At 34.2% G+C, this 14,235-nt stretch overlaps 1 protein-coding gene across 3 annotated transcripts; it reads left to right on the forward strand.

The window, feature by feature from the left end:
- Positions 1 to 4,975: 4,975 nt before the first annotated feature.
- LOC127736540 (uncharacterized) lies at positions 4,976 to 13,588 on the forward strand. Of its 3 annotated transcripts, none has more exons than XM_052247110.1 (3): positions 4,976 to 5,076; positions 12,216 to 12,430; positions 13,398 to 13,588. In XM_052247110.1, the coding sequence occupies exons 1-3, from the start codon at positions 4,990 to 4,992 to the stop codon at positions 13,564 to 13,566; spliced, it is 471 nt and encodes a 156-aa protein (XP_052103070.1). In that variant the 5' UTR covers positions 4,976 to 4,989; the 3' UTR covers positions 13,567 to 13,588. The 3 variants fall into 3 exon arrangements, with proteins under 3 accessions (XP_052103070.1, XP_052103069.1, XP_052103071.1); XM_052247109.1 differs by lacking the exon at positions 4,976 to 5,076 and adding an exon at positions 8,208 to 8,308; XM_052247111.1 differs by lacking the exon at positions 4,976 to 5,076 and adding an exon at positions 11,441 to 11,540.
- Positions 13,589 to 14,235: the final 647 nt, after the last annotated feature.

A 14,235-nucleotide genomic window follows, 5' to 3' on the forward strand; every position in this document is an offset into this window, starting at 1 on the left:
TACAGATCAAGTTTGAACTTTGGTAGCGTCACTCTAACCATTCTAGAGTTATGCCCCTTTACAAATGGAAAAATTGCAAAATTTTTAGTTTCTGTTCTCTAATTTAAGTTTGCCTCAACCAAATGTTATGAAACTTATACACAATGCTTATTACCACAAAACTCAGATCAAGTTTGAATTTTGGTGGCGTCTCGCAAACCGTTCTAGAGTAATGCCCCTTTATAAATGGAAAAAATGCAAAATTTTTAGTTTCCGTTCTCTAATTTAAGTTTGCCTCAGTTCCTCAGTTATGTCCCTTTATAACTATATGATATGCAAGCGGGGGCATCATCTGTGTCTACATGTGGACACAATCCACATTTATTTTGACTCATTTTCCACAAACTACACATTACGGCTTTTTGAAATATGGTATCAAGGTTTATATGAGCATGCTATACTGTGCAATATGTTTTCAACTTATTAACTTTCTGTTTACCTTATAATTTAAATGGGGGTATCATTAGTGAGCAGTAGCTTATAGATTCACTTGTTATTTACTTTTTTTTCAGGAGCACAGCTGAATTGGAAAATTTCCAAAACTTGATCCTTAAATATGCTTCCAAGCGCCATTCTTTTAATCCAGTTTCATACAGAGCTCGCAATCTGTTAGCAGCCCTGGATAATAATGCTCATTGCCAAAGGCAAATGATGGTCAACAAAGATGGGAGCACTAGGTAAACTATTATTTTTTTATGCCCCACCTACGATAGTTGTAGGGGCATTATGTTTTCTGGTCTGTGCGTCCGTTCGTTCGTCCGTTTGTCCGTCTGTCCTGCCTCAGGTTAAAGTTTTTGGTCAAGGTAGTTTTTGATGAAGTTGAAGTCGAATCAACCTGAAACTTAGTACACATGTTCCTCATGATAAGAACTTTCTAATTTAAATGCCAAATTAGATTTTTGACCCCAATTTCATGGTCCAGTGAACATAGAAAATGATAGTGCGAGTGGAGCATCCGTGTACTATGGACACATTCTTGTTTTTATTTGGAAAAAAATGTTTATGGAATAGTACAATACTGTCAGCCTCCATAATATGCAGACTACAATTCAAACTTTTTTGGGAAGTCCTCAAATATTTGATCTGTTAGGTCTATAAATCAATTAATAAAATTGGTCAGCTACAGATGTTTTTTTTATTGAATAACATAATGGGTAATTAGGCGACTTATTTGTGCATTTGCCCATATCTGTTTTTCAATATTTCATAATTTCAATCAGTCTAATGTGTAAAAATTTAAATACCCGGCACTCCCAGTTTCCTCAACAAAAAAAAGAGGCCACCGTGGAATAGCTAGTAGTGCATAAACTGGCGTGAAAGACCAAATAATCAATCAATCAATCAACCCGAATTAGAAATATGTATAATCAAACATTCCTTTGATATTTGGCATGGGCCCAAAAATCTAGGAAAGAAGGTCATAAAGATAGGTATCATAGAAACAATTTAATTCATATATTATTCATGTCTGTTTGTCCATCAACTTATTTATCTAATCTGAAACTCAGCCTTAACGAGTGAATGAATTTTGAAAAGAAACCTTGATGGAATCATTATTAATTGAATTCATGATGGATTGATGCCATTTCATTATTAACAGTTATAATAAGCTTTAAAAATACATTTTATCTTGAATGTTTACAATAATCTTTTGTTCTACAAGAATCTGCTCTTTGTTTTAATGTAACTTATTTTCAACAGGCTGGGCAGGAAAAGGAAATGAAATGTCTATTGGAATGGACTAGAGATATTGTAAATCACTTTTGGTATTCTGCAGATGTATCAAAGTCTATTCAAGAATTCATGGTATGTTATGATATGGTAGTACATGTTCTTGTCTATGGTTTTTGTTTGATCTGATTATATTTTATGATTAAATACCTCCTCGTCCAGTAAAATTCAGAAAAAGAAATCTTTTTAAAAAGCGACTAAAAATCAGTAATGAATGTTTTAAAGACATGTATCAAAAAAAGAAAATTATGTATGAATATTTTACTCCCGGCTTGAAAAAATATCATTGTCCCATAGGGGAAAATTAAATTGCATCGTGTGAGAAAAACAAAATAAGAATAATTATGTCCTATGGGAAAGATCCTGTCCGCTGCATATCTTGAGAACTGTTATGATTTGAAAGACTGTACTTGACATGTATATTAACCAACATGAACAACTTTGTAGGTCAAGGTCAAAAACAGGTTTCAAACATGAACAACTTTGTAGGTCAAAGGTCAAAAACAGGCTTCAAACATGAACAACTTTGTAGGTCAAAGGTCAAGGTCAAAAACCTAGGTTTCTAGTTTGGTACAATCATGATAATGTTGCAATTTATATGTAAGTTTAGGAATTTTAGCTAGCTTGGGATTTGCATGATGTCACATGTCATTTTTCTTGTCTCTATATTCTCATTTCCCTATTTCTTTGTAATTTGCAGTATAAAGTTGTATTTCTAATATGAATTTATCCCTCAATTGCTATTTTGAATTTACAGGGCGTGTGGTGTGGAATGATACACCATGTTGTTAATGAGCATGAATGGTCTATGTCGTACACTGACGATGGAACATATTCCTGTAAACATGGTCCGTTATGTGAAGAGAGGGAAAAGGGTTGGTTGAAAGCTGGTTCACCAGCTCATGATGCTGCCATTGGAATTGTGATGGACAAAAGATTCATTAAGAAAATTCCTTACTACTTAAACTGCAGGTATGATATAAGTTATCTACGTTCATATCCTAAGTGCATTTATAACCCCACTAAAAGGGGTTGAGCTGTAACCTCTGTCTATCTGTCCCCATGATTTTTATGCCCCTGCCATAGCGGAGGGGGCATTAAGTTTTACCCTTGTCCGTCTGTACGTACGTACGTCCGTACGTCCCCAAAATTGGTTTCCGTTCTCTAACTTGAGTTTGCTTCAACCAAATGTTATGAAACTTATCCATAATGCTTATTACCACAAAACACAGATCAAGTTTGAATTTTGGTGGCGTCACTTTAACTGTTCTAGAGTTATGCCCCTTTATAAATGGAAAAATTGCAATATTTTTAGTTTTCGTTCTCTAACTTAAGTTTGCCTCAAACAATTGTTATGAAACTTACACACAATGCTTATTACCACTAAATACAGATCAAGTTTGAACTTTGGTAGCGTCACTCTAACCATTCTAGAGTTATGCCCCTTTACAAATGGAAAAATTGCAAAATTTTTAGTTTCTGTTCTCTAATTTAAGTTTGCCTCAACCAAATGTTATGAAACTTATACACAATGCTTATTACCACAAAACTCAGATCAAGTTTGAATTTTGGTGGCGTCTCGCAAACCGTTCTAGAGTAATGCCCCTTTATAAATGGAAAAAATGCAAAATTTTTAGTTTCCGTTCTCTAATTTAAGTTTGCCTCAGTTCCTCAGTTATGTCCCTTTATAACTATATGATATGCAAGCGGGGGCATCATCTGTGTCTACATGTGGACACAATCCACATTTATTTTGACTCATTTTCCACAAACTACACATTACGGCTTTTTGAAATATGGTATCAAGGTTTATATGAGCATGCTATACTATGCAATATGTTTTCAACTTATTAACTTTCTGTTTACCTTATAATTTAAATGGGGGTATCATTAGTGAGCAGTAGCTTATAGATTCACTTGTTATTTACTTTTTTTTCAGGAGCACATCTGAATTGGAAAATTTCCAAAACTTGATCCTTAAATATGCTTCCAAGCGCCATTCTTTTAATCCAGTTTCATACAGAGCTCGCAATCTGTTAGCAGCCCTGGATAATAATGCTCATTGCCAAAGGCAAATGATGGTCAACAAAGATGGGAGCACTAGGTAAACTATTATTTTTTTATGCCCCACCTACGATAGTTGTAGGGGCATTATGTTTTCTGGTCTGTGCGTCCGTTCGTTCGTCCGTTTGTCCGTCTGTCCTGCCTCAGGTTAAAGTTTTTGGTCAAGGTAGTTTTTGATGAAGTTGAAGTCGAATCAACCTGAAACTTAGTACACATGTTCCTCATGATAAGAACTTTCTAATTTAAATGCCAAATTAGATTTTTGACCCCAATTTCATGGTCCAGTGAACATAGAAAATGATAGTGCGAGTGGAGCATCCGTGTACTATGGACACATTCTTGTTTTTATTTGGAAAAAAATGTTTATGGAATAGTACAATACTGTCAGCCTCCATAATATGCAGACTGCAATTCAAACTTTTTTGGGAAGTCCTCAAATATTTGATCTGTTGGGTCTATAAATCAATTAATAAAATTGGTCAGCTACAGATGTTTTTTTTATTGAATAACATAATGGGTAATTAGGCGACTTATTTGTGCATTTGCCCATATCTGTTTTTCAATATTTCATAATTTCAATCAGTCTAATGTGTAAAAATTTAAATACCCGGCACTCCCAGTTTCCTCAACAAAAAAAGAGGCCACCGTGGAATAGCTAGTAGTGCATAAACTGGCGTGAAAGACCAAATAATCAATCAATCAATCAACCCGAATTAGAAATATGTATAATCAAACATTCCTTTGATATTTGGCATGGGCCCAAAAATCTAGGAAAGAAGGTCATAAAGATAGGTATCATAGAAACAATTTAATTCATATATTATTCATGTCTGTTTGTCCATCAACTTATTTATCTAATCTGAAACTCAGCCTTAACGAGTGAATGAATTTTGAAAAGAAACCTTGATGGAATCATTATTAATTGAATTCATGATGGATTGATGCCATTTCATTATTGATTGCGTTGGTTTTTTTTGTTTTCTACAAATACAATTCCACTTTTAGGTGGTATTAATTTTGTTATTTTGAATAACAGTTATAATAAGCTTTAAAAATACATTTTATCTTGAATGTTTACAATAATCTTTTGTTCTACAAGAATCTGCTCTTTGTTTTAATGTAACTTATTTTCAACAGGCTGGGCAGGAAAAGGAAATGAAATGTCTATTGGAATGGACTAGAGATATTGTAAATCACTTTTGGTATTCTGCAGATGTATCAAAGTCTATTCAAGAATTCATGGTATGTTATGATATGGTAGTACATGTTCTTGTCTATGGTTTTTGTTTGATCTGATTATATTTTATGATTAAATACCTCCTCGTCCAGTAAAATTCAGAAAAAGAAATCTTTTTAAAAAGCGACTAAAAATCAGTAATGAATGTTTTAAAGACATGTATCAAAAAAAGAAAATTATGTATGAATATTTTACTCCCGGCTTGAAAAAATATCATTGTCCCATAGGGGAAAATTAAATTGCATCGTGTGAGAAAAACAAAATAAGAATAATTATGTCCTATGGGAAAGATCCTGTCCGCTGCATATCTTGAGAACTGTTATGATTTGAAAGACTGTACTTGACATGTATATTAACCAACATGAACAACTTTGTAGGTCAAGGTCAAAAACAGGTTTCAAACATGAACAACTTTGTAGGTCAAAGGTCAAAAACAGGCTTCAAACATGAACAACTTTGTAGGTCAAAGGTCAAGGTCAAAAACCTAGGTTTCTAGTTTGGTACAATCATGATAATGTTGCAATTTATATGTAAGTTTAGGAATTTTAGCTAGCTTGGGATTTGCATGATGTCACATGTCATTTTTCTTGTCTCTATATTCTCATTTCCCTATTTCTTTGTAATTTGCAGTATAAAGTTGTATTTCTAATATGAATTTATCCCTCAATTGCTATTTTGAATTTACAGGGCGTGTGGTGTGGAATGATACACCATGTTGTTAATGAGCATGAATGGTCTATGTCGTACACTGACGATGGAACATATTCCTGTAAACATGGTCCGTTATGTGAAGAGAGGGAAAAGGGTTGGTTGAAAGCTGGTTCACCAGCTCATGATGCTGCCATTGGAATTGTGATGGACAAAAGATTCATTAAGAAAATTCCTTACTACTTAAACTGCAGGTATGATATAAGTTATCTACGTTCATATCCTAAGTGCATTTATAACCCCACTAAAAGGGGTTGAGCTGTAACCTCTGTCTATCTGTCCCCATGATTTTTATGCCCCTGCCATAGCGGAGGGGGCATTAAGTTTTACCCTTGTCCGTCTGTACGTACGTACGTCCGTACGTCCCCAAAATTGGTTTCCGTTCTCTAACTTGAGTTTGCTTCAACCAAATGTTATGAAACTTATCCATAATGCTTATTACCACAAAACACAGATCAAGTTTGAATTTTGGTGGCGTCACTTTAACTGTTCTAGAGTTATGCCCCTTTATAAATGGAAAAATTGCAATATTTTTAGTTTTCGTTCTCTAACTTAAGTTTGCCTCAAACAATTGTTATGAAACTTACACACAATGCTTATTACCACTAAATACAGATCAAGTTTGAACTTTGGTAGCGTCACTCTAACCATTCTAGAGTTATGCCCCTTTACAAATGGAAAAATTGCAAAATTTTTAGTTTCTGTTCTCTAATTTAAGTTTGCCTCAACCAAATGTTATGAAACTTATACACAATGCTTATTACCACAAAACTCAGATCAAGTTTGAATTTTGGTGGCGTCTCGCAAACCGTTCTAGAGTAATGCCCCTTTATAAATGGAAAAAATGCAAAATTTTTAGTTTCCGTTCTCTAATTTAAGTTTGCCTCAGTTCCTCAGTTATGTCCCTTTATAACTATATGATATGCAAGCGGGGGCATCATCTGTGTCTACATGTGGACACAATCCACATTTATTTTGACTCATTTTCCACAAACTACACATTACGGCTTTTTGAAATATGGTATCAAGGTTTATATGAGCATGCTATACTATGCAATATGTTTTCAACTTATTAACTTTCTGTTTACCTTATAATTTAAATGGGGGTATCATTAGTGAGCAGTAGCTTATAGATTCACTTGTTATTTACTTTTTTTTCAGGAGCACATCTGAATTGGAAAATTTCCAAAACTTGATCCTTAAATATGCTTCCAAGCGCCATTCTTTTAATCCAGTTTCATACAGAGCTCGCAATCTGTTAGCAGCCCTGGATAATAATGCTCATTGCCAAAGGCAAATGATGGTCAACAAAGATGGGAGCACTAGGTAAACTATTATTTTTTTATGCCCCACCTACGATAGTTGTAGGGGCATTATGTTTTCTGGTCTGTGCGTCCGTTCGTTCGTCCGTTTGTCCGTCTGTCCTGCCTCAGGTTAAAGTTTTTGGTCAAGGTAGTTTTTGATGAAGTTGAAGTCGAATCAACCTGAAACTTAGTACACATGTTCCTCATGATAAGAACTTTCTAATTTAAATGCCAAATTAGATTTTTGACCCCAATTTCATGGTCCAGTGAACATAGAAAATGATAGTGCGAGTGGAGCATCCGTGTACTATGGACACATTCTTGTTTTTATTTGGAAAAAAATGTTTATGGAATAGTACAATACTGTCAGCCTCCATAATATGCAGACTGCAATTCAAACTTTTTTGGGAAGTCCTCAAATATTTGATCTGTTGGGTCTATAAATCAATTAATAAAATTGGTCAGCTACAGATGTTTTTTTTATTGAATAACATAATGGGTAATTAGGCGACTTATTTGTGCATTTGCCCATATCTGTTTTTCAATATTTCATAATTTCAATCAGTCTAATGTGTAAAAATTTAAATACCCGGCACTCCCAGTTTCCTCAACAAAAAAAAGAGGCCACCGTGGAATAGCTAGTAGTGCATAAACTGGCGTGAAAGACCAAATAATCAATCAATCAATCAACCCGAATTAGAAATATGTATAATCAAACATTCCTTTGATATTTGGCATGGGCCCAAAAATCTAGGAAAGAAGGTCATAAAGATAGGTATCATAGAAACAATTTAATTCATATATTATTCATGTCTGTTTGTCCATCAACTTATTTATCTAATCTGAAACTCAGCCTTAACGAGTGAATGAATTTTGAAAAGAAACCTTGATGGAATCATTATTAATTGAATTCATGATGGATTGATGCCATTTCATTATTGATTGCGTTGGTTTTTTTTGTTTTCTACAAATACAATTCCACTTTTAGGTGGTATTAATTTTGTTATTTTGAATAACAGTTATAATAAGCTTTAAAAATACATTTTATCTTGAATGTTTACAATAATCTTTTGTTCTACAAGAATCTGCTCTTTGTTTTAATGTAACTTATTTTCAACAGGCTGGGCAGGAAAAGGAAATGAAATGTCTATTGGAATGGACTAGAGATATTGTAAATCACTTTTGGTATTCTGCAGATGTATCAAAGTCTATTCAAGAATTCATGGTATGTTATGATATGGTAGTACATGTTCTTGTCTATGGTTTTTGTTTGATCTGATTATATTTTATGATTAAATACCTCCTCGTCCAGTAAAATTCAGAAAAAGAAATCTTTTTAAAAAGCGACTAAAAATCAGTAATGAATGTTTTAAAGACATGTATCAAAAAAAGAAAATTATGTATGAATATTTTACTCCCGGCTTGAAAAAATATCATTGTCCCATAGGGGAAAATTAAATTGCATCGTGTGAGAAAAACAAAATAAGAATAATTATGTCCTATGGGAAAGATCCTGTCCGCTGCATATCTTGAGAACTGTTATGATTTGAAAGACTGTACTTGACATGTATATTAACCAACATGAACAACTTTGTAGGTCAAGGTCAAAAACAGGTTTCAAACATGAACAACTTTGTAGGTCAAAGGTCAAAAACAGGCTTCAAACATGAACAACTTTGTAGGTCAAAGGTCAAGGTCAAAAACCTAGGTTTCTAGTTTGGTACAATCATGATAATGTTGCAATTTATATGTAAGTTTAGGAATTTTAGCTAGCTTGGGATTTGCATGATGTCACATGTCATTTTTCTTGTCTCTATATTCTCATTTCCCTATTTCTTTGTAATTTGCAGTATAAAGTTGTATTTCTAATATGAATTTATCCCTCAATTGCTATTTTGAATTTACAGGGCGTGTGGTGTGGAATGATACACCATGTTGTTAATGAGCATGAATGGTCTATGTCGTACACTGACGATGGAACATATTCCTGTAAACATGGTCCGTTATGTGAAGAGAGGGAAAAGGGTTGGTTGAAAGCTGGTTCACCAGCTCATGATGCTGCCATTGGAATTGTGATGGACAAAAGATTCATTAAGAAAATTCCTTACTACTTAAACTGCAGGTATGATATAAGTTATCTACGTTCATATCCTAAGTGCATTTATAACCCCACTAAAAGGGGTTGAGCTGTAACCTCTGTCTATCTGTCCCCATGATTTTTATGCCCCTGCCATAGCGGAGGGGGCATTAAGTTTTACCCTTGTCCGTCTGTACGTACGTACGTCCGTACGTCCCCAAAATTGGTTTCCGTTCTCTAACTTGAGTTTGCTTCAACCAAATGTTATGAAACTTATCCATAATGCTTATTACCACAAAACACAGATCAAGTTTGAATTTTGGTGGCGTCACTTTAACTGTTCTAGAGTTATGCCCCTTTATAAATGGAAAAATTGCAATATTTTTAGTTTTCGTTCTCTAACTTAAGTTTGCCTCAAACAATTGTTATGAAACTTACACACAATGCTTATTACCACTAAATACAGATCAAGTTTGAACTTTGGTAGCGTCACTCTAACCATTCTAGAGTTATGCCCCTTTACAAATGGAAAAATTGCAAAATTTTTAGTTTCTGTTCTCTAATTTAAGTTTGCCTCAACCAAATGTTATGAAACTTATACACAATGCTTATTACCACAAAACTCAGATCAAGTTTGAATTTTGGTGGCGTCTCGCAAACCGTTCTAGAGTAATGCCCCTTTATAAATGGAAAAAATGCAAAATTTTTAGTTTCCGTTCTCTAATTTAAGTTTGCCTCAGTTCCTCAGTTATGTCCCTTTATAACTATATGATATGCAAGCGGGGGCATCATCTGTGTCTACATGTGGACACAATCCACATTTATTTTGACTCATTTTCCACAAACTACACATTACGGCTTTTTGAAATATGGTATCAAGGTTTATATGAGCATGCTATACTATGCAATATGTTTTCAACTTATTAACTTTCTGTTTACCTTATAATTTAAATGGGGGTATCATTAGTGAGCAGTAGCTTATAGATTCACTTGTTATTTACTTTTTTTTCAGGAGCACATCTGAATTGGAAAATTTCCAAAACTTGATCCTTAAATATGCTTCCAAGCGCCATTCTTTTAATCCAGTTTCATACAGAGCTCGCAATCTGTTAGCAGCCCTGGATAATAATGCTCATTGCCAAAGGCAAATGATGGTCAACAAAGATGGGAGCACTAGGTAAACTATTAATTTTTTATGCCCCACCTACGATAGTTGTAGGGGCATTATGTTTTCTGGTCTGTGCGTCCGTTCGTTCGTCCGTTTGTCCGTCTGTCCTGCCTCAGGTTAAAGTTTTTGGTCAAGGTAGTTTTTGATGAAGTTGAAGTCGAATCAACCTGAAACTTAGTACACATGTTCCTCATGATAAGAACTTTCTAATTTAAATGCCAAATTAGATTTTTGACCCCAATTTCATGGTCCAGTGAACATAGAAAATGATAGTGCGAGTGGAGCATCCGTGTACTATGGACACATTCTTGTTTTTATTTGGAAAAAAATGTTTATGGAATAGTACAATACTGTCAGCCTCCATAATATGCAGACTGCAATTCAAACTTTTTTGGGAAGTCCTCAAATATTTGATCTGTTGGGTCTATAAATCAATTAATAAAATTGGTCAGCTACAGATGTTTTTTTTATTGAATAACATAATGGGTAATTAGGCGACTTATTTGTGCATTTGCCCATATCTGTTTTTCAATATTTTATAATTTCAATCAGTCTAAAGTGTAAAAATTTAAATACCCGGCACTCCAAGTTTCCTCAACAAAAAAAAGAGGCCACCGTGGAATAGCTAGTAGTGCATAAACTGGCGTGAAAGACCAAATAATCAATCAATCAATCAACCCGAATTAGAAATATGTATAATCAAACATTCCTTTGATATTTGGCATGGGCCCAAAAATCTAGGAAAGAAGGTCATAAAGATAGGTATCATAGAAACAATTTAATTCATATATTATTCATGTCTGTTTGTCCATCAACTTATTTATCTAATCTGAAACTCAGCCTTAACGAGTGAATGAATTTTGAAAAGAAACCTTGATGGAATCATTATTAATTGAATTCATGATGGATTGATGCCATTTCATTATTGATTGCGTTGGTTTTTTTTGTTTTCTACAAATACAATTCCACTTTTAGGTGGTATTAATTTTGTTATTTTGAATAACAGTTATAATAAGCTTTAAAAATACATTTTATCTTGAATGTTTACAATAATCTTTTGTTCTACAAGAATCTGCTCTTTGTTTTAATGTAACTTATTTTCAACAGGCTGGGCAGGAAAAGGAAATGAAATGTCTATTGGAATGGACTAGAGATATTGTAAATCACTTTTGGTATTCTGCAGATGTATCAAAGTCTATTCAAGAATTCATGGTATGTTATGATATGGTAGTACATGTTCTTGTCTATGGTTTTTGTTTGATCTGATTATATTTTATGATTAAATACCTCCTCGTCCAGTAAAATTCAGAAAAAGAAATCTTTTTAAAAAGCGACTAAAAATCAGTAATGAATGTTTTAAAGACATGTATCAAAAAAAGAAAATTATGTATGAATATTTTACTCCCGGCTTGAAAAAATATCATTGTCCCATAGGGGAAAATTAAATTGCATCGTGTGAGAAAAACAAAATAAGAATAATTATGTCCTATGGGAAAGATCCTGTCCGCTGCATATCTTGAGAACTGTTATGATTTGAAAGACTGTACTTGACATGTATATTAACCAACATGAACAACTTTGTAGGTCAAGGTCAAAAACAGGTTTCAAACATGAACAACTTTGTAGGTCAAAGGTCAAAAACAGGCTTCAAACATGAACAACTTTGTAGGTCAAGGTCAAAAACCTAGGTTTCTAGTTTGGTACAATCATGATAATGTTGCAATTTATATGTAAGTTTAGGAATTTTAGCTAGCTTGGGATTTGCATGATGTCACATGTCATTTTTCTTGTCTCTATATTCTCATTTCCCTATTTCTTTGTAATTTGCAGTATAAAGTTGTATTTCTAATATGAATTTATCCCTCAATTGCTATTTTGAATTTACAGGGCGTGTGGTGTGGAATGATACACCATGTTGTTAATGAGCATGAATGGTCTATGTCGTACACTGACGATGGAACATATTCCTGTAAACATGGTCCGTTATGTGAAGAGAGGGAAAAGGGTTGGTTGAAAGCTGGTTCACCAGCTCATGATGCTGCCATTGGAATTGTGATGGACAAAAGATTCATTAAGAAAATTCCTTACTACTTAAACTGCAGGTATGATATAAGTTATCTACGTTCATATCCTAAGTGCATTTATAACCCCACTAAAAGGGGTTGAGCTGTAACCTCTGTCTATCTGTCCCCATGATTTTTATGCCCCTGCCATAGCGGAGGGGGCATTAAGTTTTACCCTTGTCCGTCTGTACGTACGTACGTCCGTACGTCCCCAAAATTGGTTTCCGTTCTCTAACTTGAGTTTGCTTCAACCAAATGTTATGAAACTTATCCATAATGCTTATTACCACAAAACACAGATCAAGTTTGAATTTTGGTGGCGTCACTTTAACTGTTCTAGAGTTATGCCCCTTTATAAATGGAAAAATTGCAATATTTTTAGTTTTCGTTCTCTAACTTAAGTTTGCCTCAAACAATTGTTATGAAACTTACACACAATGCTTATTACCACTAAATACAGATCAAGTTTGAACTTTGGTAGCGTCACTCTAACCATTCTAGAGTTATGCCCCTTTACAAATGGAAAAATTGCAAAATTTTTAGTTTCTGTTCTCTAATTTAAGTTTGCCTCAACCAAATGTTATGAAACTTATACACAATGCTTATTACCACAAAACTCAGTTCAAGTTTGAATTTTGGTGGCGTCTCGCAAACCGTTCTAGAGTAATGCCCCTTTATAAATGGAAAAAATGCAAAATTTTTAGTTTCCGTTCTCTAATTTAAGTTTGCCTCAGTTCCTCAGTTATGTCCCTTTATAACTATATGATATGCAAGCGGGGGCATCATCTGTGTCTACATGTGGACACAATCCACATTTATTTTGACTCATTTTCCACAAACTACACATTACGGCTTTTTGAAATATGGTATCAAGGTTTATATGAGCATGCTATACTGTGCAATATGTTTTCAACTTATTAACTTTCTGTTTACCTTATAATTTAAATGGGGGTATCATTAGTGAGCAGTAGCTTATAGATTCACTTGTTATTTACTTTTTTTTCAGGAGCACAGCTGAATTGGAAAATTTCCAAAACTTGATCCTTAAATATGCTTCCAAGCGCCATTCTTTTAATCCAGTTTCATACAGAGCTCGCAATCTGTTAGCAGCCCTGGATAATAATGTTCATTGCCAAAGGCAAATGATGGTCAACAAAGATGGGAGCACTAGGTAAACTATTATTTTTTTATGCCCCACCTACGATAGTTGTAGGGGCATTATGTTTTCTGGTCTGTGCGTCCGTTCGTTCGTCCGTTTGTCCGTCTGTCCTGCCTCAGGTTAAAGTTTTTGGTCAAGGTAGTTTTTGATGAAGTTGAAGTCGAATCAACCTGAAACTTAGTACACATGTTCCTCATGATAAGAACTTTCTAATTTAAATGCCAAATTAGATTTTTGACCCCAATTTCATGGTCCAGTGAACATAGAAAATGATAGTGCGAGTGGAGCATCCGTGTACTATGGACACATTCTTGTTTTTATTTGGAAAAAAATGTTTATGGAATAGTACAATACTGTCAGCCTCCATAATATGCAGACTGCAATTCAAACTTTTTTGGGAAGTCCTCAAATATTTGATCTGTTGGGTCTGTCTATCACTTGGTACACTATTGAATACTTGTATTAAAAAAATATTTTAGGTATCAGAGATACTACAGCAAGACTGGTATTCAGTGGTCAGTGTATGCTAAAAGGGAGGACAAAGACTATCACCATGTTCCTACCATAATAAAAACCATAGTAGAAAACCGATTACAAGATCCTGTTGGGATGAACAGAAAAGTGCTGCTAGATGTCAATGACCCAAGGAGAGTGTCAGCAGTACTTGCACCAACCTTGCCACCAT

The sequence above is a fragment of the Mytilus californianus genome, unplaced genomic scaffold, assembly GCF_021869535.1.
Source record: "Mytilus californianus isolate M0D057914Y unplaced genomic scaffold, xbMytCali1.0.p SCAF_32, whole genome shotgun sequence".
Lineage (NCBI taxonomy): Eukaryota > Metazoa > Mollusca > Bivalvia > Mytilida > Mytilidae > Mytilus > Mytilus californianus.